Source organism: Rhipicephalus sanguineus, chromosome 2 (assembly GCF_013339695.2).
Source record: "Rhipicephalus sanguineus isolate Rsan-2018 chromosome 2, BIME_Rsan_1.4, whole genome shotgun sequence".
Lineage (NCBI taxonomy): Eukaryota > Metazoa > Arthropoda > Arachnida > Ixodida > Ixodidae > Rhipicephalus > Rhipicephalus sanguineus.
Window position 1 is genome coordinate 72,658,271 of NC_051177.1, and position 14,856 is coordinate 72,673,126.

General features: G+C 42.8%; 2 protein-coding genes across 2 annotated transcripts in view; one reads left to right on the forward strand and one right to left on the reverse strand.

The window, feature by feature from the left end:
• The first annotated feature begins 936 nt into the window (after positions 1-936).
• Positions 937-3,293, forward strand: LOC119383175 (piggyBac transposable element-derived protein 4-like). Its single transcript, XM_037651205.2, has 2 exons — positions 937-1,193; positions 1,405-3,293. The coding sequence occupies exons 1-2, from the start codon at positions 1,046-1,048 to the stop codon at positions 3,174-3,176; spliced, it is 1,920 nt and encodes a 639-aa protein (XP_037507133.1). The 5' UTR covers positions 937-1,045; the 3' UTR covers positions 3,177-3,293.
• Positions 3,285-14,856, reverse strand: part of LOC119383174 (uncharacterized) — a 71,827-nt gene continuing 60,255 nt past the window's right edge. The window contains exons 21-23 of the mRNA XM_037651204.2: positions 14,658-14,791; positions 12,331-12,470; positions 3,285-7,270 (exon numbers count right to left, since the gene is read on the reverse strand). Of these exons, the coding sequence (XP_037507132.1) occupies positions 7,242-7,270; positions 12,331-12,470; positions 14,658-14,791 (303 nt within the window). The 3' untranslated portion in view covers positions 3,285-7,241. The remainder of the gene's footprint in view (positions 7,271-12,330; positions 12,471-14,657; positions 14,792-14,856) is intronic.

Genomic DNA, 14,856 nt, shown 5'->3' on the forward strand with positions numbered 1-14,856 from the left:
TCTTAGGAGAAAACTATGCGAGGCATAGCACCTACTTGTGCCACACAAGATATTGCAGAAACATTAGCTTTAGTTGTTGATTAAAAACCATAACAACTCGAGGTTGCATGTTAGGATGTCATAACCTCCTTTGGCAAGAGACTCGATGGCATTTTTCAAAATGTGTCATGACAAGTCCTCATCGCAATTTCGAAAGTAAAACAAAGTGCAAAGACAAACAGGTAACCTCTTTGTTAGTAGCCACACATCCAAAATTGTGACCGGGTCTTCGGCGCTTAAAAGATATAAAAGGTGCAGTGACGTGAAGGTTGAGGGCAGAGACATACACAAGCAAACATATCACAAGAATACTGGCAACAGTCATGGGTAACGCTGTTTCCATGCGTAAAGGAAGACATTTTATGCCTGCATGCACCACTGTCTTTGACGATGAAGCTAATGACACTATCGCTGCATTTAACAAAATTAATTTTAAGAGCACAACAGCAGCTCTTTGTGTAAGACATTTAGAGCTTCAAAATATTTTCAGCCATTATGCGAGTGCGTGAAAACCGCTTTAGTTTATTAAACCTGTGTAGAACAGCTAGAATATCAAAAGTAGGCCAGTTTAGAATGTGGCATGTTGCAGTAATGGGGGATGTAAAAGGTGCTTTAAATTCCAGGCTTTGCTTCAAGTACGTGCTAGATACGTAAGAAAGATGTGCGTGATCGTGTGCTTGTGATAGGGTGGTGGGAGGGGGGGATACACTCTTCCAGTTTCTTTTTTTCTGTCTCATCTACTGCTACTGTTAGGATTAAAATTTAGAAATCTGTTCTCTTAGACTTGGTACTACACCCTGGTCAGTGCTTTGTTGTGCCCGTTTCTTGACCTGCATGACCTGGTTATTTTGCACAAGATACCTCCACATTAAAAAAAAAAGACGTTTAACCCTTTGTTGGACAGCGGGACATATACGTCCCACTTATTATTCCACGCTCTCGGCGCCCTAGCTCTTTGAGAGAGCTCATGCAATCACATACAAGCCACTAGCGCCATCTATTGAGTATGCTAGAACATTCTGTATGCAATTTCGTGGCGTTTCCACTAGGTGGAAGCACGCAACAAGGCAAGAAGCAGTTTTTGTTTTTTCACTTGCGCGTTGCAGTTTTTCGGTGTTTTTGTGAGGTTCTTTCAAGCAAGAAAAAAATGTCTGGTGAGTAAATCTTGTCTTTCTTGCACTTCAGTAACCACTTACAAACAACTAGCAGGTATATTTTGTGATGTTTAGCAGTGCATAGATAAACGGAACCTGTTTTACGAATAGTAGTGGGAATCACCTGTTCCACGTTAGGCTTAGCGTTGCGCAGCAATAGCGTGGGGGCAGCTCGGTCCATACTGATTGCTTCTTTTCTTTTTTTATTAAGATAACAAGAAACGTCTCACTGCTGAAGAAGCACTTGAATTATTCTGGAGCTTGCCAGAGAACTCTAACAACAGTGATGATGAAGAGTTCGAAAGCAGTGAAGATGAAGTTTGGGATCTACCACCCGATGAGTCCAGCGAGAACGAGAGTGATGTTGAAAACGCTCCCCCCGCTTCGTCGAGCATGCTGAAGAAAAGACGGCGTCCACCATATGCAGGCAAAAGAAAGAAAAAAAGGAAAAGTGCTGTTTCGAAAGCCGACACTGAAAATGATTCAGAAGGACCTCAGTGGGATACGTCGACTGTTTGTATGCCTACGCCTACGAATCACAGCTTCACGATCTCCCAAAGACTCAGTCCGACAATCACTGCCCTTGACGCGTTCTCCTTGTATTTCGATAATGAGGTGTTGGACCATATTCTAGAACAGACAAATCTCTATGCTGAACAGACACAGCGAAAGGGATGGGTGCCGCTGACACGCGATGAGCTTGAAGCTTACATTGGGATGCTGATCCTTATGAGCGTCAACCGCATGCATCAACTTCAAATGTACTGGTCTTCCGATAGCTTTTTCTACGTGAATGAAATTGCCAAAGTGATGACATACAAGCGGTTTCAGATGATATGCAATTGTCTTCATCTGAACGACAACGACAAAATGCCAGGCTATGGTGACAAAGATTTTGATCGCGCATATAAAGTGCGTCCTTTGATCAACATGATGAACAAAAAGTTTCAGACGGAGTACAGCCCATCGACACATGTTGCAGTTGATGAAAGCATGATTTTGTTCAAAGGACGCTCAAGCTTGAAGCAATACATGCCTATGAAGCCCAAGATAAAGAGGGGCTACAAGGTATGGTCCCTCGCAGACTCCGAAACGGGCTACCTGCTCCAGTTTCAACTCTACGAGGGGAAAAACGCTCAAAAACCACTTGACCGCACATTAGGTGAGCATATTGTTCTCTCACTAGCAGATGGTGTCGTGCCCACTGGTTCTCAGTTGTTTTTCGATAATTTTTTTTCATCAACAAAACTTTTGCAAGAATTGCGGGACATAGGCATTTTTGCCTGCGGAACTTTCCGTACAAACAAGAAAGACCTTCCGCCTGAGGTGAAAACTGACAACAAGATGGACAGGGGTTCATACTTGTGGCGAAGAAAGCGGGACGTCATTGCCTACCAGTGGAGGGACACAAAGAATGTCCACCTGATGTCCAATTACCACGAACCAGAATGTCGCGTCGATGTTCAAAGGACGCTGCCGAATGGCAAAAAAATATCAGTGGAGTGCCCTCAGGTGGTCAAAGATTATAATGCATGGATGGGTGGCGTCGACAAGTTCGATCAAAAGAGGAATGCCTACCCTGCAGACCGGCGGTCTAAGCGATGGTGGAGTAGAATTTTCTACTTCATTCTTGATGCGGCGATTGTCAACGCATTTATACAAGCCAACTCCATCGAGAATGTTGGATACCTTCACTTCCGCCTCAAGCTTGGCAGACAACTCATCGCACAAAGGAGCTTCCGCAAGCCTCGGAGGACCATCACTGCCTTCAAGAATAAGCGAGGCAAGAGCAACGGTCGCGCGATGACTGGTGTTCCGGATGAGAGTCGGTTCTCCGGAAACACTCACCACCCAAGCTTCACAGGCACGCGACGGCGGTGCCGCTCAACCAGCAAAAGAGAAGTCCGCACGAGGTATATGTGCAAAGTGTGCAATGTTCCGCTGTGTGCAACTTGCTTCGCACCATTTCACAAGAAAGTGTGAACTGCCTCAAGTGGACAGCGGGACATATGAGTCCCACTTTATCGAAGTGACCTAAGTGGACAGTGGGACATATAGGTCCCACTTTTTTCTTTGCAATAAAACACTTCTCGACTTTCAGATTTGTTTTCTTGGGATCAAGAAGTGATAAATAGCTCACTAAAAATGTTTTAAACATGATAACTTTTGTTCCCTCGTTGTGTCCAACAAAGGGTTAACCAAGTAACAAGGACCCAGTACAAGTGCTGCAACTTAATATGCAATTGAAAGCTCAAATTTCATTAGCTGCGTGTCAAAATGAACATGCATACTGACATGAGCATCTAATCAATGCTGATATCACAGGTAACCATAGTGAAAATATATACACATATATATTCTGATACGTTCTGTGTGTTTGGATGGATTTGGTAAATCTAAGAGAGGCACAATAATTTTGCATTACTACAGTAACAAATCTAGGCAGCAATCTATAACTGTATACTTACTGGCAGGTCTCATGGTTAAAATTTCACAATAATGATATAAATACCCCAATACTTACAATGCTAATGCACTTGTGAGGGTGATTTTGAAAATGTACTTCACCTAAGACAGCAAGCATGCAATTTAAAAAGTCGCATTCAAGAAATTATGAATAACGATTAGCAAACGCAAGAAGTACCATGCCGTCCCTTTTCACTTATACCGATGATAACATTAAAAGTGAAACGATTGCTTGGTATGTCACTGCCCTATTCTTACAAAATGCCATTGTAAACCAGCACAACCAAGCCTGAGCAAAAAAAATAATAATATACAGCTCGTTAAAACAAGCGAAATGAAGGCACAAAACAAATGCAAACACTTAGTGACAACAAAACAAGAACTCAGAAGACACAGCTAAGGTTTGCGAAGGTGCTGCTACAGGAAAACAAAACTTTAGCGGGACACGCTTGCATGAGTTCATGGTGCAGTGCGTCCTATAGCAACACTGTGAGGCCATCTTTTAAGAAGTACACAGTACATCACAAGCATGTTGCTTATTCTCCTGATTCACCAAGGACAACTATGAAAGCACCTTATACATTGAGCATAGTTTCTGAATAATATTGTATACTGTTTTATGATACTGTGAAGAGGATCATCAGTAGAACAATTAACATTTTAATCCCTTTTCTTCCTCCTAGGTGCATTAAACGTTCTGCTGCCTAGCTCTCCCTGCCATACTTACTGTCAAAACAGTCAAAAAGCTGCTGCTCATTCAAAAATGACTTGCACCTTCTGGGAAGCATCCTGTCCTACAATAATAATAGTTGCCCCTGTAGAATATCGCTGCTCACAACAGCAACACAGACAACCTGACATTAACTGTCTACAACCAAATAATGGCTGTCAGATTAAAAATAAAAAAGTCTAAATAACATTTGGGAATCCCAAGCTCCAGAAAAAGTTTCATGTTTCAGTCATTACTGAAAGAGCCTCAAAGAATTCCGCGATGAAACGGCAGGAAAGAATTTTCCACCGTATGCATATTTTCTAGACATTAAATATTCCTTGCATTAGTAATACATAGTCCCAAAGGTAGACAGAAAAATAGAATTATAGGGTTTGAAATGTTGCAAATCCACCCACAGGCTATAAGACACCATAAAAACAAAAGAAGGGGGCAAGGGACGTTCGGAATAGTTTCATGTACAGGCTGTTTCACATTTAAGGGTAACTCAGAGTGCATTGCAATACGATGGGAGTTTTCCCCCAAGTGTGAAACGGCCTGTACCTGAAAGTGCACCCAAAACGTACCCTACACACCTCTTTAAAACAGAACCACCAAATCCAAAAGGTCCACATTTGAAAATGCTGACATGCATTTTCATATAAATGAATGCATTGGTGTGCATACTGTACGTATTACTCTTGAGCTGTTGCTATGCACTGCAGTTTCAGATTATGTATCTTTGTTGCTTGGAACTGTTTATACATATTGCCCAAGTTTATCACCATAAGAAAATGTACTCCTATGCCAATGTACAAGCACTTATGTTCTGTATCACAGTAGCCATGTTATGTTTCATGAATCAGTAACTTAACTCTACATTATTACTAATTCTGATTTAATTCTTGAATGTCTCGATTTTAATATTAGTGCAACGGCCAACTTGTTTGTATACACTTGCGTCAATTACTTGACTTTTCGTTCTATACGTTAATCTTGCTGCTTTTTGCTGCTTTCTGGGTGTACAGGGGGTACAACAGAAATCTTCATAGCTGATGAATAGCTTTTAAGCTTATATTTAACATAGTGTTAATTTGATATAGAAAAAAAATGTCATTGTCTTATTGAATACAACATGTTACTTATAAAGCTCATGGGGCACACATTATTACGGAAGTATGGTTAATCTGCCTAAGGTAAACAAAAAGAATTGTTCTTAAGTTTAAATGGTGATTATTATTACTGTAGGACAGAAGCTTACCTAAATAGGAACAAAACATTTTAAAGATGCACCAAATTTGTTGACGAACTGCTGCAGTCATGAACACATGCAAAAACAACAATAAAAAAAAAAGCACAAGGCCTAGCTGCTCTTGGTACAAACATAAAAAAACACTACAAACATAAAAGTGTAAACATGCGATTAAAACAAAGGACTTAATTATTAAGTAGCACACTCTGATTTTCACCCGTTCTCGTTTGCAAAAACATGCATGAAGTACGTGGACATATGTATCTATATAAAAAGTGACGCTGTTGTCTGAGCAGTGTATTGGTACGTATAGCAACTTTGCACAGGCCCCACAGTACGCTAGGGAAAAGAAATTACGACCCTCTACTCTGCAATTGCACATCAAATGGCACAGGCCATTCAGAATACAATAATGAAAGCGTCAGCGTACATAATATATTCCATGCAGAAAGCGTTAGCTTTAAAATGCCGTATAATGCTGTGGGTACAGGAAAGTAAGTAGCTAAAAATGCCTGTTAAGTACTAAGGCAGCGACCAGCCATGAAAAAAAAATATGACTCCATGTGAAATGCACAACTGTAATGATTAACAAAAAAAGAAAGCATAACAGATGACAAGTTGCTGCTGCAACACAATAAACAAAAACACGAAAAAAAGAAATGAAAAGAAACGTACAGAACAACACGGAAGAAACTGCATTTTAAGTACACTGAGCAGTGAGCAAATTGGCTTTATTCTGTCACCTCTGGTCTGACCTTCGAGTTCTTGAGCATTAAAGAAAGTACTGAAAGTTAAACTGCGTTTCACCTCGTATCGAGTGCACACCTGTAGGTGCACTTAGACCTGAATGGTGACATGGATTTAAAATTCGCTATAAAAGAAAGAAATAATAACGATAACATAAGGCTGTGATAATCAACTTGCATCAGCCATTAAACGAGTAAAATAAAATAATGGGGTTGTGTGCCAAGAATGTAAAATGCTCATCGGGTAAGGCTGTGATCCCTCTAAATGCATTGACAAAGGCACCCGCAATAGGCAACCAAACCACACAATGCGGATATGTGACACGAGAAAGGAACAAGACGGGCTGGCATTTAGGCTGCAGAGAAAAATAACAAACGAAACAAAACAGAGACAGCAGGAGAGTGATACCGGAAGGAATGTAACCACACTACTACAGACAGTATCATTTCAAGGTGGATCGACGTCATAGGAGGGACGCAATGCAAGAAAACATTTATGGCAGGATGATGCACAAATGAAAAAGTAGTGCAGTAGCAACACATGTGTGCGATGAATGCTCCTTTTGCTAATACATTCTCGAGGTGGGAATCTGTTGCACGCAGAATGCAACGTAAATGAGGAACAGGCAAGCACAAAATAACATTGGGCGAACAAAACAAACCGAAGCAATAATGGACAAAAAAAAAGCCCCCCAATACTGAAATGCCGTAACCCCCTCCCTCACATTGGCTAAATGCAAGCTGATACGATGAGAGATGCGGAGATGGCGTGTGGACGGGCGTGGAAATCGAGTGCGACTCCCGCGACTGCATATGTGCGTGTGCTGTGTTTATGCAGGAAGGCAAGGCAAAGGGAGTCACAAAGAAACACATTTCTATGTGTTTTCCTGGTAGGTCACGTGCGCTGAAAAAGCAAATAGAAAATGCAGGACAGGCATGCAGGTTGCTGCCTGTGTCTTGCCAAAACAAACTGAAACACAATGAATAATATAAAAACAAAAACAAAAGGAACTATTTAGTTGAGAACTGAAAAATAAGTTCCATGCATAGGCGTGCTTTGTTCATCCATATGTGCATACTGTGCTCACAGAATGAAATGTGTCTAGACGTGCGCGAATATTCGAGTGCTTCAAATGCTCGAATGAATATTACAGTAGTATTTGAATTGGCTTCAACATGAACTGAAAAATTTGCATAGCTTTGAAGTAATCGAAACGAATTAATAGCAGACGTATTTTACCGTATGTAACCCACCTGAAAAGGTAATTCACTGCAGCATGCATCCAATATGCCGTGAAACCACCTTATCAAAAAGAAATCCACACTGTCGTAATGCCACATTTTAGGTTACGTAGACAGATTACCTGCCCCACAATTGATCTTTTTAAAGAGTTTAAAAACATGTTATATCGGCTTATATGGGCTAAGTATCACAAGTTTTAAAACATAGCATATTCTACTGCTTGAAACTTGCAACCTACTACTACATAAGTCGCTTCGAAATTATTCTTTACTAATTACCAGTAGCTTCGGCTTTGCTTCGAACAAAAGAAGCAATATAACCATTAGCCTGGATGTATCAATTTAGGGCTAAGTAATGCACACTCTTTTGCCTTCCCATCTTTAGTTTGTGTCACATTGGTTTAATATTGGCTCTATCTACACTTGCATCAGTGCCAACATCATCTTTGATGGCAAGACATGTAAAAACAGGTCATTGTCTTGAGCAATTACTACATAGCATACTAGCTGTCCTAAAGTTTTTGATGTCGCGTTTCCTTCCATGTGCACTGTACATCGCAGAATTTCAACTGCAACTTGTAATGGGGCTTTCCTGGACTGCACTATGTAGATTGAGTTGAACCTCATTAAAATAAACCCAAATCTGTGACACAATGACCTCACGACCTCTGGGAAAAGTTTGCAGGCATAAACTAGTGCTCATTTGGCAAGGAAACATTTGTTGCTTCATGAAAACAAGGTTCATTCCGAAAAATAAACCAGCTCCTTGCATCATTTCCAGAGTTGGGACTGGTAAAAAGCCACAAGAGAAGTTCATGCTTTTTATGCAAACCAGTGCAACACTTAAAGCTATGACATACGCTTGACGTGCATACAAGCCCTCATAAATGCTACAGCCAACTCACAGCAATTCAAACTCGGATAATCCAAAGTTCCTGCAAGTTCAAGCAACCATGAAATTTTTTTCTGGTCCAGAACATATTGCAGTAGACTCTCGATAAATAGAAATCTCTTAAATGGAACTGCTGCTTCAAAGGAACAACTGCCTCTAATAGAATTGGTTTCATACTTCAATTCTGCACCTCTGTTGATCTCTCAGTAAATGGAACTCCTGTTAAACAGAACAAATTTTCCTGGTCCCTTCAGGTTCCATTTAACAAGGGTCTACTGTAATTCACTTCCAAGCCACTTATTTCAACTAACAACTTTGCCTAACTAAAATTCTTTCACCTTCTAATAGAGGGAAGTGCGGCCAAAAGCTGTCGTTGAGAGGAAGCTCAGAACAGATTTGAGAATTTGCTTAGCACAATTTTGAACTGCAGCACAAGATACACACGACACAAAAATAAAATGCGCAGCTAAACAGAGTAAATGCCTGTTCAGCTATAGTTGAACTGTGTGTACACTACAATCATTCATGAGATTTTAATAATAAGCTCTTGAGTTGAACACAGTACCATTGCAATCATATATATATTTTTTTTCCCTGCAGGTAACCTTCGTGCCACGATTTGTAAGTCCTACATTGAGCAGGCATCAGTGGCCTAAGCACACTCATGCCTGGTGTCTGAGCAACCTTGCATAATAGACGAGCACAACTATGGCTTAACGACGTGGACGCAGCCACATTTATATCATTCTGAGACTTACAATATTTACCGCACATACAGGGGCACACACTAAAATACTGGTTCAGGACAATGCGCAATAATAAAAATAATCATGGTTAAAATGTGTTGCATATTTATTGGAAGACTGAGTGGAACTTAGGTGTAAATTTCTTGTAGGTATCCTTGGCAGCATGAACTGACGTGAGTTAACGGCATTGCATACGCACATCACAAGCATGCACAAGCCAAAAAAAAAAATCATGCTGTTTCAAACTTCTGCAACTCATTCACCAGTTTTGTACAAAGTAAAACACAACAGGGCTATCTTTCAGGTCTCCAAAAAGAAGGAGTTGTGCCTACATTTGTAATTCTCTTTTTGACTTTAAAGGAACACTAAGTTCATAATGTATTTTACATAAACAATATGCTCGTTAATTTTGCAGCGACGGGTTCAAAATCAGAATCACAAATGAATTAAAATAGCTTTTAAAACTTCATGCTAAGATCTGCCAGTGTGACATCAAGGATTATGAAGCGTTTCTTCATAACCGAGCTATTTTGCCAGTAAGTGCACTTTGAACTCGCTGGCAAAGAACCAAAAGATTGAAAAGGCCTTGCTCTTTTTTTTCATATTTATTTTTACTTGCCTTTCTTAAAAAATACTTCTTGCCACTCGCATGTGTGTTACTAAACAGAACCTCTACTCAAACTCAAGAAGCATCCATAAACAGCGTAAGTAATATGCACATGTAGATCTTGCCATCAGGATACCCTGGTGAATCCAAGAATTTAGTTTGACTACGTGACAAGTTATAAGTTACTTCATTGAAATTACAATCCCAGGCCCCATGACGTAAGCAAGTGAGGAATTTTAAAAGACACATGGCAAAAGCAGTAAGCAACAGTCGGCTTAAAAATTATTTTTAAAAATATGAAACCACCTATAAACAAAAGTGGGAATAAGGATCAGTTACGATCCTTTGTGGTGAAAGTGCTTTCTAACTTGTCATATCAATGCATGATTTGTGTTTATTTCACTCTCTTGACCCAAAACAGCTCAGCCAGAGAGAAGTTATGCAATGGGATCACCGTTTTTTGCTGGACACCAAAATTATTTCATTATGCACTAAGACACTGCATTAGGAACAAGCTGCTGCATTTACCCAATTCTGTCACATGCCTTTCTTTCCTGGAAAAGTGGTTGAAAAATTGTCTGTGCTTTACAAATAGAGATTTACATTTGCACCATTGACAAGAGTCAGCTGCAAGAGCCAGCACCCTCTTCAGTCTCATTGCAACGTGACAACAGAACAAGTTATACTGGGTAGGCTTGTACTAATGAAGTGTTGTTAAAAAAAGCTCACTCAAAATATTAGCAGAACATCAAGCAACGAATGTCACTGAATGAAGTCATCAAAAGGGAACGACACTGGGCTAGTTGGTATTGCATAGTCTGAAGTGAATGACAGTACGCACAACATCGACAAAGTGCACCACAGTGCAGGAGCACTATGGTACCAACATTAGCCAGCATTAGCCACTTTACAGACCAGAATTAGCGACAATTAGTCAGTGCTGGATTTATGTGAATGTACAGTCGTGCACGATATGAGTTGCAACATGCTGCCTGTGGTCAAAGTGGTGCCAACATAGAAAACAATCAGTGATTTAAGCACCGTTTCGACTACTGGTATTTCCAAAACAAATTTCACATTTGCCGGTGTTACAGTGTAGGCTAGGGGCCCCTTCAGCCATGGGTGCTGCAACTCATATTAAGCGCTACTGTATATGGCAGTTGAGCTTGGTCAGAAATTATCAGTCACAGAAAGCGGGCGGAAGAGGCTGAGGAAGATGTACAGTCAACTGCCGATTTTTCGGACGCCCGATTTTCCGGACATGCTCGAAAATTCGGACGCTTTCGCGGCACCGTCACCAGCCTCATAGACTTCAATGTATTAGAACGTCCAAAATTTCGGACGCTGAAGCTATTCCCATCCGATTTTTCGGACTTTCTGCCCAAATTGCAGGTCCTAAAGTCATTATTTGAAGCCTCCACCTCTGCCGCGTCTATCATCTCTTAAGTTCGAACCAGCGTTTTCGCGAGTCGATCTGTTTGAGACAGTAGCAGAGTCCGAAAGTCAGCTTTGCCGCAATGCCGAAGCGTTATAGGGTGAAGCAGACCAGAAATTCAAAGGGGTCGCTATCGCGGCGCCATGATGGCGGCAGCTGGCAAACGCGCCAGTACAGCTTAATCGCTGACAACCCTTACGATAAGCATCTTCAGTTAACTGCTCGGTAGCGCACGTGGCTTAGCGCAGTTGCATGCGTACTGCACGCATTTAATAGGCGAGAACCCAAACGCGCCGCGCCGCCATTCCTGCTGCCTCTTTGTGCGAGACCGCTAAGCGCGCCGCATAGACGCGTTGCCTTCGCGGACGAAACCAGCTCGCCATTGCCGCGCCCGTGTGCGGTCAGGAACTAAGTGCGCATCACGAACCCTTTCATGATAAATGCGTGCGTACGATACAGGAACAGTAAAGTGACGGCGTCAGCTTAGTTGGCGATGTGCTGCACACAACTAGAAACGATCGGCTTGACACGGCAGCAAATGCTGCGTATCGGCGGCGATTCGGCGATGTGTGTGCGCATTTTTACATGCGCACACGCATCGGGAAAAGCCGGACGAGTCGTCCGCGCTTCCGCCACAGTCTTTGTGTTTCGCGTCATCGTTTACAAACGCTTCATGCGAGATAGCCGTAATCTATTCCGCGCTTTGCTGTTATCAGCGGCGCTCATCACGAGATGCAAAAGTGGCGGTTGGCACGTACGTAGTTGAGCGTGGTTCGCAGCAGGTACCAAATGTATTTGGGAGAGCTCGGGCGCGCACCAGAATGCCTGATAATTGTACTGGGAGGCACTAAAGCTATTTCAGACGCGGCTGTGGCGATTTGACCACTTGAGCAGAATAAAAAAGCATGAATTTGTTTTTTCGGACTGCCCGATTTTTCGGACGATTTCGCGGTCCCCAGGGGGTCCGAAAAATCGGCAGTTGACTGTAGTTTTCAAGAGATAATGCTATTTTGCACACTCAGCCAGTGACATCAGGGCTCACCTGCCACCATCTTGCTTCGCTCCATGACCTCCTTGGCAATGGTGTGGCTGAGGGCCAGCAGGTGTGCCCGGCGCCGCTTCTCCTCGCCCACCTTGGACCGCAACGCTTCCACGGAGCCCCGGGCGCCCAGGTCCTCGTACCTGCCCGGGCAGCGGCGACAAGCACCACAGAGCAACGGCCATGCACTCACACAGTAACGCACATACATGCTGTCGGGCCGATCGCTGGCACCCCAACAACCAGAGTCTTAGTAACTGCTTTGAGAAGAACGAAAAGTGCACGGAAAACATGACGAAAAAAGGCGCACACATATGTACACACACTGAGGCGCTTGTGTGCCTTTTTTTCATCCATGTTTTCCACGCACCTTCAGTTCTCTTCAAAATGGATTACCAACGTGCCCAAACTGCCGCATTGGTTTAGTAACTGCAAGGAATTGCTGAAAACACTCGCGCCAATTCTGTTGCATGAAGTATTCTTTTAAAACTACATATAGCAAAAATTTTGCAGTTGCACTATCTTAATTACCAGAAGAGAAAAAGAAGGTTGAGTTATACTTTCTAAATTTTGCCAAAATTCACAAAATGCCTTTAGAATACAAGCACGAAGAATTTCCTTTAACAGGCCTTACCACAACACAGTCTTGCAATGCGCTGAAACATACAAATATTGTAGAGAACTAAGCGCCATGCAGCGAAGCATTATACCTGCATGATGATGAAGTGCTAGAAAGAACGGAGACTTCTGAAGAACACAGGACAATGCGCTACTAGTCACTTCTAGCGCTTCACCATCATGAACGTATATACCAACACACCCAACTGGCAGTCATTCTAAATTATACCTGCAGTCGTTAGTTATCGGAAAGAGGCCCACCACGTTGTCAAATGTCAAAGGCCTCCTGGCCCGGTACACGCATCCAACAAGAAGGCGGGAATGTAAAATAAAGAACAAATTGACTTATGTACGTTTGGCAAGGCCTTGAAAATTGGCATATAGTACTCCTGTCTTTTTTTTTTTTTTTTTGCAATCTCAAGGAACTGTCTCGGATGTGTGCAACATTCAAATAAGCTTCGGAGCGATATACAGTCGCCGACCGTTTATTCGGACGCCGAAAATTCGGACATGCTCGTTTATTCGGACACCTTCGCGGCACCGCCACTCGTCCCATTGAAGTAATGTAAACTCACGACCGAAAATTCGGACGCCCCACAGTCCGCCGTTCGATTTTTCGGACTCCGGCTGGCTGATCGAGTGCGACGTTGACCGCCATAACAAGCTGTCAGCAATGTTTACAAAATTTTGATAGGTTGCCAGCACTGAAATGTTGCATTGGCTGTAACTGGAGATCGTGCTAGTGTCAAAAATCCACGCAGAAATTACCGATCTCGAAGGCTATGTTTGTTGGCTACACGTAACGGTTGCCTTTTTGGCTTTAGCCAGTCACGTATCCATTGAACGGCTACCACGGCCGAACAGCAGGCCAAGCCAAGCCAAGATTGTAATCTGCTCGGTGCGGCGTTTGAGGAGAATGACAGCGCGTACGAGTACGACGCGGATCCTAATTCGGACAAAGAGAGTACGACAACAGAAGCGCTGCAACATCACTTAGCCCAATGTCGTTTCCTTTTGGCGTGTGAGGGTTTGCGTTGTCAGATGTTTCTGTGGCTAGGCCTGATCTGCTTTGTTGCTTGGCGTGCGAGGCCTGATCTGCTGAAATTGCTCCGACGCTGCCCGTTCCATGTGCGCCGTCGGAACTAAAGAAACGCGGCAACTACAAGGCCGTGACGATGGCGAAAAAAGCGTAGATTATTCATCAGGTGGAAGTTCCTTGGGAGTTTTCGCCGAGTTGGGCGATGAGATATCCGTCAGCTACTCGAACCAGCGCATGTGGACAGTGACTGCCGTGATGACGCACCTCCCACACCAGTCATCGAATGCGGATTTAGCATAGGCCGTTACAGTGCTACTGCCGACCATCACGGGTGGCCAAACATTGGCTGAAATACAGGCCGACTTGGTCGCGCGTAAGCGTACATGTGTACAGACGCGCACTGACAAGTTTTTTCCGGCCGCTGGGCCAATAAAAGTGCTTTTTTCTGGTGAATCCTTTTTTTCGGACTCCCGATTATTCGGACTTTTCGGCGGTTCCCGCCGAGTCCGAATAAACGGTCGGCGACTGTATTGATATTTCAAGTCATCAATACTATATGGCATTCCTATTAAAGTTCGTGATATTCAAGCTTGACAGCTTGACTGTATGAAGTGACAGTGCAATGTAAAGTGTTAGCCTAGACGGATGGGAATGAAATAAAGCAGGCAGATACCCGACAGTTTCCGTCAGCATCTTGCGAATGTTGGCCGCTTTGAGGCTTCTTCGAAGCTGCTCCACAGCGGACACATTCTCGGACTCCACTTCGATGTACCGCTCAGGAATGAGAATCTTCTGAGGCAGGCCAATCTATAAACAGCAAAACAAGCAGAACAATGGTCACAAAAGACCAGCATGAATAAAAGTAAATATGC